The sequence below is a fragment of the Tupaia chinensis genome, unplaced genomic scaffold (genome assembly GCF_000334495.1).
Source record: "Tupaia chinensis unplaced genomic scaffold, TupChi_1.0 Scaffold139935_1, whole genome shotgun sequence".
NCBI classification, from domain to species: domain Eukaryota; kingdom Metazoa; phylum Chordata; class Mammalia; order Scandentia; family Tupaiidae; genus Tupaia; species Tupaia belangeri.
Genome location: NW_006199814.1, coordinates 634,334 through 652,134, shown reverse-complemented (window position 1 = coordinate 652,134; position 17,801 = coordinate 634,334). Strand labels below are relative to the sequence as shown.

The 17,801-nt window shown below is 34.3% G+C and overlaps 1 protein-coding gene across 1 annotated transcript in view; it reads right to left on the bottom strand.

Annotated features, from left to right (window-relative positions):
• Positions 1-17,801, bottom strand: part of ASZ1 (ankyrin repeat, SAM and basic leucine zipper domain containing 1) — a 67,230-nt gene that overhangs the window by 38,328 nt on the left and 11,101 nt on the right. Inside the window, exon 5 of the mRNA XM_027765918.1 lies at positions 17,261-17,372. Within this exon, the coding sequence (XP_027621719.1) occupies positions 17,261-17,372 (112 nt within the window). The remainder of the gene's footprint in view (positions 1-17,260; positions 17,373-17,801) is intronic.

Here is a 17,801-nt window from a genome sequence, read left to right as displayed (position 1 = left end):
GGGGGGGGGGGGTGCTTTCTTCTCCTCCCAGCCCCAACATTCTGGTGCGTACCCGAGCACCCTCTGGCAAATTAAAAAAACAAAACAAAACAAAAGTTAAAATAAATATGTTGAAATGTTGTCTTTTGACTGACTCTGGAAGGAGCTTACTTGCAGCTTATTACTAGCTTATTATAAAGAATACAATTTAGGAATAACCAAATGGAAGAGACACACAGGGCAAGGCATATAAGAAGGGATGTAAAGTTTCCATGCTCTTTCCAGGCACGCTGTCCTTCCAGTATGTCCATGATTCATTAATCTAGAAGATCTTCAAATCCCTTAGTTTAAGGGGTTTTTATGAATGTTTCTATATGTTGGGATGACTAATTAAATCACTGGCCATTGATAATTAACTTAATTCAGACCCTCTCCCTTCCTTGCAGTGTGTAGGATGGTGGATGCTGACAGTTTCAAACCTCTGATCATACCTTGGTTTTTCTATACCCCAGCTCCCATTGCCATTCATAGTTCTTTTGACTCTGGAAATTCCAACAGTCTCAGAATTTGTTTCAGGAACCAGGGTTTAACAAAAGATGGTTCTAGCACCCTTATCATTCAGGAAATTATATGGACTTAAGACTTTCTGTGTCAGGAATAGACAATAAAAACCAAATATATGTTTCTTATCATATTGCAGTAGATTTTTCTACCCAACTATCACCAAATCACATAGTATTCTAGGGTAAAATATGTCCATATGAGAGACTAGGCCATGAATAAAGTCTCAAAAAATTTCAAAGATCTGAAATCACACAGAATATTTTCTCTCATCAGTATAATCAAAAAAGCTAGACATCAATAATAAAGGGGAAAATAGGAAAATTATCAAATTTTGATATATTCAAATAAATATAAGAATATATGAACTACTAACACAACATGAATTATCTCAAAAGCATTATGTTGAGCAAAAGAATTCAGACACCAGAAAGTACATACTATATGATGTGCTAAACAAAACACTAATTTAGAGTAAGGAAAAAAAAAAAAAAAAGAGTGGTTGCCTGTGGAGATCCAGAGTTTATCTTAGAAGGGGCCTAAGTGAATTTCCTAGGAAAGCAGAAAATGTGTCATAGTTTGAACGGGATATAGGATACATTACTATATTTATCACAATTCAAACTGTAAGCTTAAAGTTTGTGTATTTTCCTTTGTAGATTAGATCTGGATAACAAAGTGTAATAAAAACATCACATGGGACCAGCAGTTGGCATAATGGCTAGTTTGAAGGACTCCTATGCAGTCAACTGTGGTTCAAGTCCTGGACCTGGTGGTTTAAACTCACGCTGGGTGAGTGTGTGTACGTGCCCAAGATTCTGAGAGGGGAATGGAGGAGAAGGGATTGCGGCGTGGCCATCCCCCCCAGGGGGGTGATTTCTTGCTTTCTGTCTCTGTCTTCCTGGCGAGCACATGCGCCCTATAGTAAAAACCTCTCTAAAAACAAACAAACAAAACAAAAACAAAACACATGCCATGTGATGTCAAACAATGATTATGGGTAGATGGGTGATTACATTATGGAGAGATGGATAGATGATTTTATATATATAGTTTAATTTGGGCAGGGCAAATACAACTGATCAGACTGGTTGCTTTTAGGGAAGAAAGGGAAGAGACTATGATTGGGGAGGACACAAAAGGGCCTTTAACCACACAATTATTTTACCTAAAACATCTTTAAAGGAAAATTAAAATAATTAGGTAAAACATCGCTTTTCAAAGACTATAGAATTCTGCTGTAAATCAATGCTCCTTTACAAATTATCACTTACAATATAAACAAAATCTCAAAAAAAGTGCCTTGCTTTATTTAAAAAAAAAAATACTTTAGCTAACTGAAAGACAGGGGATAAAGAATAATCAGTTCAGCTATGAGTTCATGAAGAACACATTTAAATTTGAATATTAATTATAAGAAATTCCAAGATTTCATGACATTGTTATCTGTTTTATAAATGAATAACATTCAAATTATGGAAGACCTTATCAGTTATCTGTATGTGAGATAAAACATTCAAATGAAAAGATATATTTATTATATTTTGAGAAATGAGAAACTTTACTCTCTAAAAAAGATTAAAAAGAGGAGTTAAGCAAATACAACTGAGGCTTCTAGTAAAGAAAAATATTTTCCTTTCTCATCTAGAAAACAAACATATGTTTAACTAATTTAGAATTAAAAGAACAACAATCACAGTCATGACTTCGCTTGTTAAAACATCCTGCTGCCTGCTTTAGGATCATTAAAATTTTCATTAATCCTTTCAGAATTACACATTTGCTAAAATATAACTATTGCTTTCTATTAGGTTGTTGGGAAAGTCATGACATGTTTTTCCATAGAAACACATCCCTGACAAGCTAATATAAATATGTAGAACATACATCTTATGGATAGGTTCTGAATATAGATTATTTCTATTATTTCCTTTAAAACCTATTATTAACAGTATTCTTGGTATGTGCTTATCCTTACAGTCATAACTAAAATATAAAATGTGATTCTTTAATGGCATCAATAATTTTTTAAATTTGTAATATTCATATATATGTTTACATGATATTCCATCTCACTGTCACAAAAACCCAGCAAAATAAGTATAACAAGTTTTCTAATCTTATTCTATAGATAAGAAACAGGAGTTCACAAGTTTCAGAAGTTTTCTAAAGTAATAAATAATGGGACTTGGGACAAGAACTTCTGATTTTAAGATACGTCACAAATAAAAAATTTTCCATTTTTTTTCCCCTAATTGGATAATTTGAAATACCTTTTTTGGGGGTATAACTTTAACAGTGAAAAGTATTATTCTTTTACCATAATTATAAAATTTTATAATAATTAAAAAAAGAAAAATTTAAGAAATAACAGATGAAAAAAATCTTTATTCAGTGTATTTGCATTTTTTAATTCTCACTGAGACCTTCAGTTATCATTATACTGTTGAGAACCAGTTCACCAAAGTTAGATAATTTCTTAACATAAATTATAAACTCATACACTAGTTCCCTATTATTAGCTATTAGTATATCAGGAAGTTAACTTTACTGGAAATAAAAATTCCTATCTCTTGAGAGCAATTTTCCAGTAACATAGGTTAATGTTAATCATTACATAAGGTAGAGGATATTTTCTTCTGAACGTAGTAAGAGGAATACAAAATAATTTTTTTTTTTGGAGAAGTTTTTGCTATAGGGTGTGTGTGCTTGCCAGAAAGACAGAAAGGCAGAAAGCAAGAAATCACCCCCCGGGGCGGGGGGGTATGGACACATCGTAATCCCTTCTCCTCCATTCTCATCCTGTCATCCTGGGCATGCACGCACATACGCCAAGCATGAGGTTTAAGCCATCGGGTCCAGGACTCGAACCCCAGTCGATTACATGGGAGTCTAGCCATTATGCCATCTGCTGGTCCCCAAAATAGATTTTTTAAAATAAAAACCAATTGAGTTTTCGTTTCAAATTTAGAATTTAAAATATAAAAGACAAAACACTGGAGCTGGCAGGTGGCATGGTAGTAAGGCAATGGATTCCCACATGGCTGACTGTGGTTCAAGTCCTGGACCTGGTGACTTATTTTCTCTCTTTCCCCTTCTCTCTCTGGTCAAATAAAAAAAAAATAGTAATAACAAATGGAAATAAATAATTATTTTAAAAAGAATTATTTTTAAAAAAGATGAAATATCAAATTGTTAAATTTGTTTTTTTTGGAGAGGTTTTTCACTATAGGGCGTGTGCACTCGCCAGACAGACAGAGACAGAGACAGAAAGCGAGAAATCACCCCCCCCAGGGAGGATGGTCACACCGCAATCCCTTCTCCTCCATTCTCTTCTCGGGATCTTGGGCACGTACGCACACGTGCCCAGTGTGAGTTTTAAGCCACCAGGTCCGGGACTCGAACCGTGGTCGACTACGTGGGAGTCCAGAGACATAGCCATTACACTAACTGCTGGTTCCCTTAAATTAAATAATTTTATAACAAGCTGTTACATAATTAGAACCTAGCAGTATATATAATGTTATTATAATCAATGAGATTTATCAAAAGGTAGTCTAATGGAGAAATGAGTTCAATTTAAAACAGCAATTTCCAACCATGGGACAGAAAAAGTGAAGTCAAAATTTGGAGAGTTTTTGTTTGTTTGTTTATTATCTGTCTTGGTTTCTGTGCATTTATTTGTTCTGAAAGTTGAGTGCCACGGGCTTTTCTTCAACTAACTTGTCTCATCTCTATCCTCACCATGTTTTTAGAAGGACCAGGTAGACTTCTAAGTATATGAATAGCAATATTAATGCTAAATCTGTGTGGCAACACTAAGATGCTTGTCACTGTCTGTACATGTATATAATTACTAACAAAGACAGAACCAGCTCCTAAATGTAGACAAGGAAAAAGAAAGGTAAATGAAAAGATGAGCATAAGATATGGACAGGCAATTAATAGAAAACATACATAGAAGACTAATAACATAAGTAAACATGTTCAAACAAATTTAAAAATGAGAAGATAATAATTAAATCTATAACATGCTTTTTTTTTACCAGCTTAACATTTTAAAACATATTTATTTAAAATTATGATTCCTGGTTTGCAAATAATCACTGTATGTCTTTGTGGTGTCTAATATGGCTTAATAAAGCATGCATATAGTGAGTAATAATCACATCAGGGATACAGACATATTTATCTTTTTTCCACTCAACATTACATAATATTTGGCAGTAATTCTACTATTTCTTTTTTTGGGGAAAGTATATATAGAATGGTCTGCATGTTTACTCAGCTGGGATACACAGGTCCATAACCTACTCTATTTGTTTACATGCATTCTTATATCTATTGTTCACTTCCTCCCAACTTTCCACTAACCACCCTCCCTTTTTCCACTGGAGTTTCAGGTATCCACTATTACTCTCTCTACTCTATGCCACTGAATACTTTAGTTTCTACCACAGAGTACAGACATTTGGTGTATGTTAAACAGGGACATACAGTATTTGTCATACCCAAGCTTATTTCACTTAGCATTACATCTTCTAGGTTTATCCACTTTGTGTCAATGACAAGAATTTGTTGTTTTGGGTTTTTTATGGCTAGGTAGTATTCCTTTGTGTATATGTGTCATTTATCAGTTGTCGGGCACTTAGCTTGATGCCATGTTTTAAATAGCTACTGTGAATAATGCTGCAATAAGGATGGATGTGCAAATGTTTCTCTGACTGAATTGTTTCTTGCCCTTTTGGTAAATACCCAAGAGTGGGATTACTACGTCATATAAAAGTACTATTTTTAGATTTTTTAAAACCTCTATACAGTTTTCACAGTGGTTATACTATAATAATTTATATTCAAACATATAGTTAAAACCATAAAGCCAAGTACTATGTTGAAAACAATGGAAAAAAACTGATGCTTTCTCACATGGTTTACAATTGTCAACTCAAAAAACTTTTTGGAGGACAATTTGGATGTAACTTGCAAAATTTTTAAATGTGCAAACCTTTCAAGCAATTCTTCTAGAAGTCAATATCCTAACTATTGTTACAGAAAACATTTTAGTGCTTACTCTGTGGCCAGGCACTATTCTAAGCACAAAGCAACATTATGGTATGAGTGATATTTTTATCCCCATATTATAAAAATCAAAATGAAAAGATAAATAACTTGATCAAATTTCAGAGCCAGTAAATGATAAAGCTAGGATTTAAACTTTGGCAGTCTGGCTTATGAGACTGTACTCTTCTTAATCACCATACAACACAAAAATGCAAAAATTACAAAAAATTGTTATGAACAACAAAAGAATGTAAAAATTATAAAAAATTGTTATGAACATGGCACAGTAACAATTAAACAAATTCCAGTGTATTAATAAGAAATACTATTCATTTATTATGCTGAGGTAAACTTATTATAGGATGACAAGATCTCAAATATATTTTTAAGAAAAAAGTGTGTATTTATATATAAATATATATATTTTAAAAAGATTGGGGACATTCACCAAACTACCGTAAGTAGCTATTACATAAGCAAAAAGGTGTGATATTATTTCTCACTTATCATAAGGATCATGGCCAGCATCCCTACAGTAAAAGACAACAGAAAAGCTTAACAGATTTATTTAATCATACTCTCATGTAACTTGGGAGGTTTCAGAATGAATGACCCAAGATACAGGAAAAGTTATCTGATTTATGCTTAGCTTCAAGCAAATAGGGATGGCCATGTAGAAATATGATTGGATAAAAAGGGTATAAGTTTACAGAATTAGACTGAGAATCTAGACAGAAAAGGACTAGATTCTTCTTGATTTCTCTGTTACAGCATTTCTTTCTCCTGAGTATGGGGGCCTTCTCTGAAATGAGGCTCTTCAATTTTTAATCTGTAGGGTTCATGTACTTGTTGGAGAGAGACAAAGAGAGATAGAGGAAGTGAGATATGACCCCCCCTAGGGAGATAGTCAAGCCACAATCCCTTCTACTCCATTCTAGAATTTCCTCAGGATTTGGGGCATATATGTCCTTGTACCTGGTATGATTTCAAGCTATTGGGTCAAAGATTCAAAATGCAGTGGAATTTGGGAATCGAGTGCCTTAACCACCATGGCACTTGCTGGCCTGAGCTCTAAATAGTTTTATGACCAGCTATTACAAAGAAAAGTAGATGTGAGGTGGGGTTAGAGTAATATTTTAGGCTTTATGGTTGGCTTTGGGGGAAAGGGGATACTAGTTTTTACTACCTACCTCAAGAAAATTCTAGTTTCTATGGCTTGCCTCAGGGAAGAATGAAGCAGGAAGGCAGAAGGGCAGAGAGAAACTTTTACTTTGACTTTATTGCCTTTTTATTTTTAAATTTTTCTTCTCTGAGCCCCATTCTGAGGTGGAGAATTTAAGGAATTTCCTTAATCAAGAAAAACTCATGATTTACTAAATAGACTTCTATATTATTTTAATATTTTATACAAGATGTATTGATTATTTATAGGCTTAAAAAGACAAGGAAGAGAAATCACAAAATAAATGAACATTTTTTAGTAAATAAGCTGTTAAGATTCCTTTCTTAGAGTATTTTTAAATTTTGGTCTATAGTTTCAGAGCAAATATATGTCACATACTTACTTACAAATAGAAAACAAGTTAAGCCAAAATTATACCTCAATCTACCAAACTGCTCCAGTGACATTTATTAGGTCATCGGGAAAGTCAGGACATAATTTTCTATGCAAAAATCCATCATGAGTTTACTGATGACCCAACAGAACTAAACTTATATTCTGAGAAAGAAAGTGACATTATTCCCAAGCTATCTTCTGTTTATTAAAATATGCAGTAACATTCAACAAATTAACATTCAACAAATTAACAACCACACAATGACTACGTCAAAACCTTGGACATTAGTTAATGTGTGCTGTCTTATCAGTGGTAATAAAACACCTATTGAAATTAAAATGCCACATCATTTTAAAAAAACCCTTATCTCATGGCTGAGCAATCTGACAATTTTACTTGGCAGAAAAATGTTCCTCTAAATGTAAAGAAAGAAAAGATTTCAGCAAACAGGGCAAACAAAAAACAAAAAACAAAAACAAAAACCACTCAATTTCTCAAAAATATCCATTACACATACTTTTTAAAAAAAGCTTATCATTATGCTAATAATGAAACTGTCAACTCTGAATTTAAGGCTAAATTGAAGACTACTACAAATTCTCTCGCGTATCTAATAATGTAATATAAATGTTCTATACTAACTTGTAACTTTTTTTATTGTATTATCAAAATTAAAAAGAATGGAAAGTCCATACTATGGCACAAATGCCAACTTCCAATTTGATGGAAGGCCACCTGTTTTCAATACTAAAAATGATTATCTAAAATAATAACATTTTTTCTGTTCATGTACTTTCCTTTGCAGTTTATGGAGCTTTAAGGTCAAACTATTTAAGCAACTACTACAATTTACGGAAGACAGGAAAAAAAAATACTATAAGGCAGTTAAACACCAACAAATGTTTTCTAACAACTTAAAAAGTCATACTGTTTAAAATGGTTTATGTTGAAAAAAATACTAACTATAGATGGACAAGATTAAGAGTATAAATACATTCTAGTGGTAGATCCTGTTCAGATGAAACTATTGTAAATACCCTTATCAGACCTCTGCTACATTAAAAAACACTTAAATAGTTGAGTGTCAATATTCAATTCTGTGAAAAAAATAACATGCCATCTATTTCTGAATTGTAAGGATTACTTAGCTAACATGTTTAAAACCAATACAGTGCCTCCTAGCACACAGCAAACATTGAATAACTGTTTCAGTTAAAAACAAAATGAAACACCTAACATTCCAGCACCTTAACCACCATGCCACAAACAAATTCTAAAGCCAAAATAAATAAACCAGTATAAAATTTCTGTATTTGATAGACACAGTACACTGTGCTAAGCATAAGAGGTCTTAAGAAGTCTGTGGAAAACACATACATGAAATAACTGTGTATAAATTAAATTTTTTTTGCAGCAAAATAATTCTTTAATTTCACTTTTCCATAAACTTTTTGAAGTTCTCTCATACTATCAGTAGCAAGATCTAAGAGAAAAACAAGATGTAATTTATATCCTAGAGAGTTAATTTTAAAATAACTTTCACGTTGTCAGTCCTTTCCCATTAGCCACACATGATGGAAAATGAAAAGATAAAAGACAAGAAATATAATTAAAGAATGAGATATATGTATACATAATAATCTGTAAAGTTATCCACGTTATATTAAATCATTTCTATTTTAAAGCCATTTTAAGCAAAATTTAAAAATATAAGTCTGAGTGGAAAATAGAATTACAGAGCTGACACAAAACATAAATAAACAAAAAATTAAAAATTTTAGAAAATGCTGTTTTCTAGTTCTACTCATGGCAAGTTAGATAATGCATACCAAGATTGTAAGGGTGTCTAAAACAGCTGTATAAAAGGATTTTAATTTCTTAAACTGGAAAACTAAGATACTAGATTACTGAATCAAAATCTAAATGGCAGAAAGAGAAGTAAACTTAACATTCACTATTGCTTTTGTTCTGAGGACATTTGTCAGTCCAGAAGAACCCAATGGGAAAATGAGCTATGGCTTTGGTGACATTGAACATCATGAGCAACAGAATTTTGGGGGCCAGTCAGTGGTGTATTAGTGGTACAACTGGTCCCATATAGGAAGGGCCCTGGGTTCATGTCTCAAGACCTGCTTATAGGGAGCATGCCAGGCACAGAGTGCCCATGATCTGGGTTAGCTGAGACTTGGGGTAGACTGTGGCATGAGGACTTTGTTGGGGGTGACTGTTTCTGTCTGTCTATTTATTTATCTCTATCTATGGAAGAATAAATCAATTTTAACAAATAGGAAAATAATTCAAAGTCTTGGGTCTATATTAGGCAAGGAGTTTGATAAACCATACCTAAGACACATTAAGATGGAACTCAAAGGTGTATACCATCAGCATAAGAATAAACCAGAGATAATTAGTTCTCCACATTTTTACTCCCAAAATGGTCCAAGGAACCTTAACATCTGAACTTAAGATTCATGAGTTCTAGACTGGTAGTACTCCAGACAACTTTTAGAAATATCATCTTAGGTTTCATATTGTTTCTACAAATAAGTTTTAAAATCTTATGACTAACACCTAATCATGAATGAGAAGCACAAGAAACAGCACTAAGAAAAAACAAATCCATGAAGATTTCACATATTGAATCATTCCATTTAAATGATGTTACCATATTAAAGAGTTTTCATTTAGAACTCAAACATATTTTGAGAAAAGAAAAAGCTATAAAAAGTGACACTGCAATTTTAAAAAGAGTTAAACAGAAGTTCTAGAAATTAAAAAGTAACTAAAATTATGAACTCAGTTGAGTTTAACAATAGAAGGTTAAGTGAGACTTAGTGATCTAGAAGGCAGATGAGAAGCTATTAACTAAAATGAGACACAGAGAGAGACATAAAGATGAAAATAAAATAAAAATACTGAGGATTCAGTGAGAAGGTCTACTGGATATATAATTAGAAGCCCAAAGATGAGTAAAAAGGGTAGAGTAATATATGAAGACATATTAGATAAGAATTTTCTAGAATGAGGCACCAATTTAAAATTTAGAAGTTACTTGTCATGGCATCACAATGTCAGATAGAGATAACTTAATGGTACAACATTAAATTGATATTCTGTTTTTTGGTTTGCAATTGGGTATGTGCGCTTAAAGGAGGGAGACAGAGAGAAGGGGAAGAAGAGGGGGAATGAGAAATTACTACCCAGGAGGAGAAGATGAAGAATGAGAAATTTACATTCCCCCCCCCCCCCCCCCGAAGGAATGACCACACAATGCCTTCTCCTCTATTTCCCTCTTAAGATTTTGGGCATATATATACATGTGCCTGATGTGTTTTTAAAGCCACTAGGTCCGGTACTAGAACTGTGTAGCTGGCCATGTAGGAAACAGCTGCCTCAACCACCATGCCACCAGCTAGCCCAACGGGTTTTTTTTTTCATTAGCATTTTCAAGGTGAAATAGAAAAAAATGTTGAAAGAAACTAAGATATTAGATTGTCAGAAAAGTCATGACACACTTTTGCATAGAAAAGCATAGAAAAATACTTAATGACTTTTTGACAATCCAGTGCTTTCACAAAAAATACTGACACTCAGGAATCCAAATGGCAGTAGCATACTCAAACATTTACTTACATACAAAATTTGAGAGCAACATAAACTTTGAAGCAGATAAAAAATTGTACACTTAACTTGTCTTATTTATCTAATAAATTTGAATATTATTAGGTATTCTCTATCAAGTGATAAATATTTCAAGTACTTCATGGAAAAAAAAGGGAACTATCAAAAGAGTTAAAACTTAGGATCAGCAGTTGGCATAAGGGCTATATTGCTGGACTCCCATGTAGTTGACTGGGGTTCGAGTCCTGGACCTGGTGGCTTAAACTCATACCACACGTGTGCATGTATGCCCAATATCCTGAGAGGAGAATGGAGGCAAAGGGATTGCAGTGTGGCCATCCCCCCTGGGGAGTGATTGCTCTTAGCTTTCTGTCTCTCTCTCTCTGAAGAGCGCATGTGCCCTAGAGCAAAAAACCTCTCCAAAAAAAAAAAAAAAGGAGTTAAAGCTTTGAAGCTTTTCTTCGGCTTCTCTAGATGAGAACTGGTGAAGAGCTTTTTCTTCCATAAACTAAACAAGTGACTAAAAAGTATTTTCAGAATTCAGGAAAAAAGACAACAAAAACAAATAAGAATGGTAATTGTGGACTCTGGTAAAAGGTTAGAATTCATAGGTCTGTGAAATAATAGGAAATGCTAATAGAACTATTAAAGGTATCCTGATGCTAAGAATTTCCTGAATGGGGTAACTGATTTTTTTTCTGCTTCCCTTGGTGGCTAGAATAGAAACTAGAGAGCAGAAACACTTTCAAAGGACAATGAGGGTAGAACACCTTAATTCGTACCACTTAAAAGATTTGTACTATTTGTCATGTATCAACAATCAGTTCCATGAACCAATAAAGAAAACAATCTATGTTAGAGGTTTTCAAGCAGCCTAAAATAAATAATTAAACAAATAAATCCAATTGGAGAAGAAAGATAATTCATAATAATGAACTAGAATGTCTAAAGAAGTAAAATATAAGAGCACTTAGTGATATTAATAATGTTCAGCACATATACACAAATGGCTTACTGCAGAGAAATCAATAACCAGGAACAAACACCAAACCTGGCTTCCTAATGAGCAATTTAATAGTAAAATAAAGGAGTGGATAATCAGTGCTACATAAAGAACTGAGGCAAGTTACCTGTCCTTGTTCAGGCACTTAGGGATAGAGAAAAAAGTACTATGTAGTCAGGACTCATGCTGCTGCTTTAGCATAGAGACTTAAGACACTTTAAATATTGCCTATTAAAGTCTTCTAATAATTTTATGGCCTTTTAACATACTATTTTGCCTTCACTCTCAATTTTCAAGCCAATCAATTTTCTGCCTTACTGGGTCCGCTATTTCTGTGAAGCCATAAAGCTTTTATCATACCTCTCAAAATTATTAGAGAAGGGCCAACCCCATAGTCTCATAGTTAAAGGAGCCAGATCCTACGTGGCTAACCATCTCAGTGTGAATCCTGGCCCCAGTGGCTTCTATCTATGTGACATTTTAGAATAGATAAAACTAATTTATAGTGGTAGAAACAAGACCTAGATCACATGGTTGCTTCTAACAGTGGGGTAAATTTGACTGAGGAAGGGTACAAGGAAACTTGTGGAACTGATAGAAATGTTCTGTCTTGGGAACCAGCAGTTAGCGTAATGGCTATGTCTCTGGACTCCCACGTAGTCGACCGCGGTTCACGTCCTGGACCCGGTGGCTTAAAACTCACGCCGGGCGCGTATGCGTGCGTGCCCAAGATCCCAAGAGGAGAATGGAGGAGAAGGGATTGCGGCGTGACCATCCCCCCTGCGGGGTGATTTCTCGCTTTCTGTCTATATGTCTCTCTCTGTCTGTCTGGCGAGTGCATGCACCCTATAGCGAAAATCTCTCAAAAAACAAAAAAAAACAAAACAAAAAACCATTAAGTAGAAAATACATTTAATACCCAAATAAACCCATTGTAGATTCACAAAAATCATAGGTTGAACTCTCTTAAGTCCAGACACTCCTCCACCTAGATGGGGCTATACCCTAAGAAGCTTATGATAAAGCTGAAAAATTATAGGCAAACCATTGTAAATGAGACCATTAGTATAGAAAATTGAACAGTTTCCTCTCAACTTTTATTCTTCTATACTTTCTTTTAGTGCAAACAGAACCAAGTGATACACTTTCATCATAAGATCTATAAATCCCTAGAATTATCTTTCTGCTCCTAATACAAGTAAATTCCTTTTCTTTTTTCCATTTTAGCTATAAACAAAGATACTATCTTTTGAGTTATTTCCAAAGAATGGGAAAACTTTGCTACTTCACATTTGGAAACCACAACTCCACCCTCCAGATTAGAGGTTGATCTCTAAGACTTTGCTATTACTTGTACTTCTTGAAATGAGACTATTGATCCCAGTTTAGTTAAAAACAAAAAAAGTTAGAGGTCAACTTCCTTTGCAACTGATAAGTACATGACCAACTAGCTTTCATGAAAACTAGCCATGAATAAGTGTGTTTCCCCCCTGTGTTCTTTCTTGAGAGGCCCTTTTTCTCACCAAAAGAACTGCTCTAGAAAAGAGGCTATGTCAACAGCTTAAAAGCAAAATTATCTAAAGATCTGTTTTCCTCCTTGACATATAAATAGTCTTCCCGGCATCTTAGTAAATAGTCTTCCTGGTATCTTCTGGCACTTTTACAAGAAAGTAAAACTCGTAATTTTCTAATAGGTTTTTATTTTTGACACTATTAAAGAGTTAACTATACGAACCAGCAGGTGGCATGGTAGTTAATGCACTGGACACTCCCACGGGTTCGAGTTCAGGACCTGGTGGCTTGCATCCGCGCACTCTGTGTGTGTGTGTGTGTCCGTGTCTGGTCAAAATTAAAAAAAAATATAAATGAGTAATAAAATTAAAAATAAATCTTTTTTCTTTTAAAGTTAACTATAAAATTCCCCCCAAAAATCTCACCGCCTGTGTCCTCAGATTTTTTTTACTTTTACATTGGCAGCAATGCTATCCTCATATGCTATCCTTCTTTAAAAATCTTCAGCCTAAAAATCACTATATGCTATAACTTACTTTCTTTTCAGATCAGGAAATCATAAGTAAATAATTTTATTGCTGGGTGCTTTGAGTATTTTTTTTTTAAATGTACCTGAGAGCTGTCCTGTAGCATGGTAGTTAAGGTGGCTGGATTCCACATGGCCAACCCTGTGTTTCAAGTTCTGCACCTGACATCTTGGGAAACAGTAGGTGAGTATATGCCCAGGGTTTTGAATGCAGGGAGAAATGAAGGGGCAAATGGAAACGTGGTGTGACTATTTCCCATGGGTATGCTTTCACACTTTCCCTCTCTCTCTGTCTCTCTCTAGCCAGCACCCTCTGGCAAACTGGGAAAAAGAAAAGTAGGTGAATAGTTTTTATCAGCTATTTCTCATATCTGTTAATTAAATGCAAATTTTGCTTTCTGTCTTTTCTTTCACCTTGCTAGAAAATTCTCTATTTTAGTTGAATATATACTGGTATAAATGTTGTACTTTATCAAATTTGTCAGTTTTTCTAGAGTTTTCAGTTTTGAAATTGCCTTATAATGTGGTTGCCTTACAGTTTTTAGCATGAGATGTCAATGTTGTGTCATTTTCCTTCAAATGGAATCTGTTTTTCTAGATATATCCCATCTACCTAAAAGATACCTCCAAGTTCTTAAAGAGGCAGAACAGTCTAGAATCTGTAATGCCGGCTTACTTGAGCTCTCCTTCAGTGTATTAACAAGATAGTAAGTGATTGCAGGGGTAGAGACTTCATGACATATAATACCTTGTAGAAATAGTTAAAAAACAAAAAATGATAAAACTGAAAAGCACCAAGCAAAAAAAAAAAACAAAAAAACAAACAAACAAAAAAAACAGTTCTAACTGAATCTGTTGTAAGTCCCAATTGCAAGGTACAATCAGATCCAGAAAGTATAACTAACTAGGGATCTTACTATATACAACCAAATAAAAGTTCCTGTGAACTGATATGCTAAAAGAATTGCAGCAGTTTCTTTTCAAAATTAAGAACAAAATTCTTTTTTTCTTTACTCATTACAGAGTACATGTAAATGTGAGAGAGGAACAGAGAGAAGTACACCCTTCGTAGTGTCCAGTCAAGCCATGATCGCCCTTGTCCAATCCTCCAGCCAGTCAGATCTTGGGCACTCACACATGTGCCTGGTCTGTTTCAGGCTGACCAGGCCAAGGACTTGAACTACAGACATCATATGGAATTACAGATTCTCTTGAGTAGTGAATTACCCTTGTGTCATAGAGCTAGCCTACAGTTTCCTTTTCTGTTTTGTTTTTTTACTTAAATGATGTAAACTTATTGTCTCATAATTTTGGATGCTGTAAGTCTGAGATCAAGGTGTAGGCAGCATTGCTTCCATCTAAAGGCTATATGAGAGAATTTGTTCCATGCCTCTATCTTGGATTCTGGTGGTTTATGGCAATCTTTGGTGCACCTTAGCTTCTAATGTATTATCCTGACCTCTGCCTTCAAACTCACAAGATGATCTTCTGTACATGTCTCTGTATGTAGTTTATTTACCAGTTCTTTTAAAAAAGATCTTTGTTTAACTATTGACTATCCATTCTATAAGCTATAAGAAAAGCCAAAGCCTTTCTCACACTAGATCAAGGTTTTTCAACTGCTGCATTATTGATATTTTGAGATAGGCAATACTTTATTTTGAGAGGATGTCTATGGATGTTTAGTAGCATCTGTGATCTCTTTCCACTAGATGCTACTAGGTGTCTCTCAGGCAACAATCAAAAATATCTTCAGAGATTGCCAAATGTAACCTGGATGGCAAAATAGATCTTTGTTGTTTTTGTTTGTTTGTTTTTTTCCATGAGAGTGAGAAAGAGAGAGAGAAAGCATGCAAGACAAGCACTCTTAATAGGATTTCACACCATGACCCTTCCCTGACTACCTAGACAGCCAGTCAAGATCACTGGCCAGAGAACCAAACTTTGTGATCTTCCAAATGGATCCAGCATTATTTGAACAGTGCATTACTGCTGTGCCACTGAGCTGGCCTACAAAACAGGTCTTGCTTGAGAACTACTTCAATTAGATCAAAATCTTTATTATCGGGAACCAGCAGTTAGCATAATGGCTATGTCGCTGGGCTCCCACATAGTCGACCACAGTTCGCGTCCTGGACCCGGTGGCTTAAAACTCACGCCGGGCGCATGTACGTGCATGCCAAAGATCCTGAAAAGAGAATGGAGGAGAAGGGATTGCCGCGTGACCATCCCCACTGAGGAGTGATTTCTCGCTTTCTGTCTCTATGTCTCTGTCTGTCTGTCTGGCGAGTGCACGCGTCCTATAGCAAGAACCTCTCCAAAAAAAAAAAAAAATCTTTATTATCCAAGCAAAGATATAGGTACTTTTTAAAATTACAAAGTAGTTCCCAGAGGTGCTATCTAAGTATCACAGAAACTAAAGTAAATTGAAAAAAACCTTCCAGAGTTGGTTCCCAGTGGCTAAGGGAGCTGAATTCCACATGGCCAACAGCAATGTGAATACTGGCCCCAGCGGCTTGAAAAAGCATGCCCCAAATCCTGATAGGATAGAGAAATGGAGGAGAGAGGATTGCAGTCTGACCACATCCCACTGGGGAGTACTTTCTCCATCTCCCCCTCTTTCTGTCTCTCTCTGGCAAGTGTACATACTCTTGAAAAATTAAAAAATAAATAAAATGAAAAATCTCTAGAGCCAAGAATAATTATTTCTATACATATCAGGCACTAGATCATTATTATTTGAACTAATGAGTTATAAGTAACTATTCTACTCATGCTAAGTATATTTCAGTTGAATGGGCTATTTCCTACTCTCTTCATTTTGAATATTCAATAAAACACAACAAGATTTAATAAAAAGTGAACTGGAAGATGGCACTAGACAAGAAAGTCAATGTAATAGAAATTTCAAGCAGTCTGATTCATTTTTATTATTACTGCTATTTCAGCAGATACAAGCTATATTTTGTGCTATCTTCTACATATTTAGGCACTGTTACAGAAATGTTATTACCAAATTAACAGGTCAAGTCTTAGGAAAATGGAAACATTTCACTGTATTTTCTTAGTATTTATATAAAATTGTTTAGTTTAAGTGTTATACAGAGGGAACACTAAGTGTTAACTTATTAGAACTCAATCATAATATCCTTCTGTGAGTCACAAGAAATGATTTATTGTCTTCCTTTTCTTCTCATTGAAAATTCTTTTATTTCTCCAAAATTTAAAGTGGAAAGAATATCTTTTAATAAATTCTCCTTTGATAATCTTATATAATTGAAATTATGACCTTATGACCTATTTTCATTCAACTATTTAGTAAAGTAAACAGAAATTATCAACAACTTTAGAAAATTAAGCTATCAAAGGTTTAACAAGTTGGTAAACAAAGAAAAGTATTTTACAACAACATTTTTGAATATATAGTAAGGCTCTTACCTACAAGGGACATTTGGGTCAGCATTTCTTGAAAGTAGTAGCTCTACACACTTCAAAATCTGTTCTTCTGAGCCACGAGCAGAGCACGCAGTTATCAAAATAGTTTGCTTATCTAAAGTGAACAGAAAAGTGAGAAAAAACATCATGTATCAGGAGGTAAATCTAATTTATTTATCATTCAAAATATTCTAAATATTTTTCACTCTAAAATTCTATAACTTCTTCTGAAGTCTCACTCTTAGAAGATAATTTTGTCTTCTTTCACTAAAACGTGAGATCAGAGATCAATGCCCTTAATTTCCAAAGCATATTTACAATTCATTTCTTAATTTTTACCATTATTTCCATTTTGTCAAGAGAACAGAAAGTTCTTAAGCTCATGAACTCCGTGTAGCCACAATGCCTGCATTTCAACAGTTTCTGGTTTATCAAAATTTGTCTAGTTGAACTCATGATTGAACAACAATGATCTATGTTCTCTAGTTTTACTTCTGTATTTCACATCTGTTTGACAACTCCTGAAATATGGCTTATAAACTAT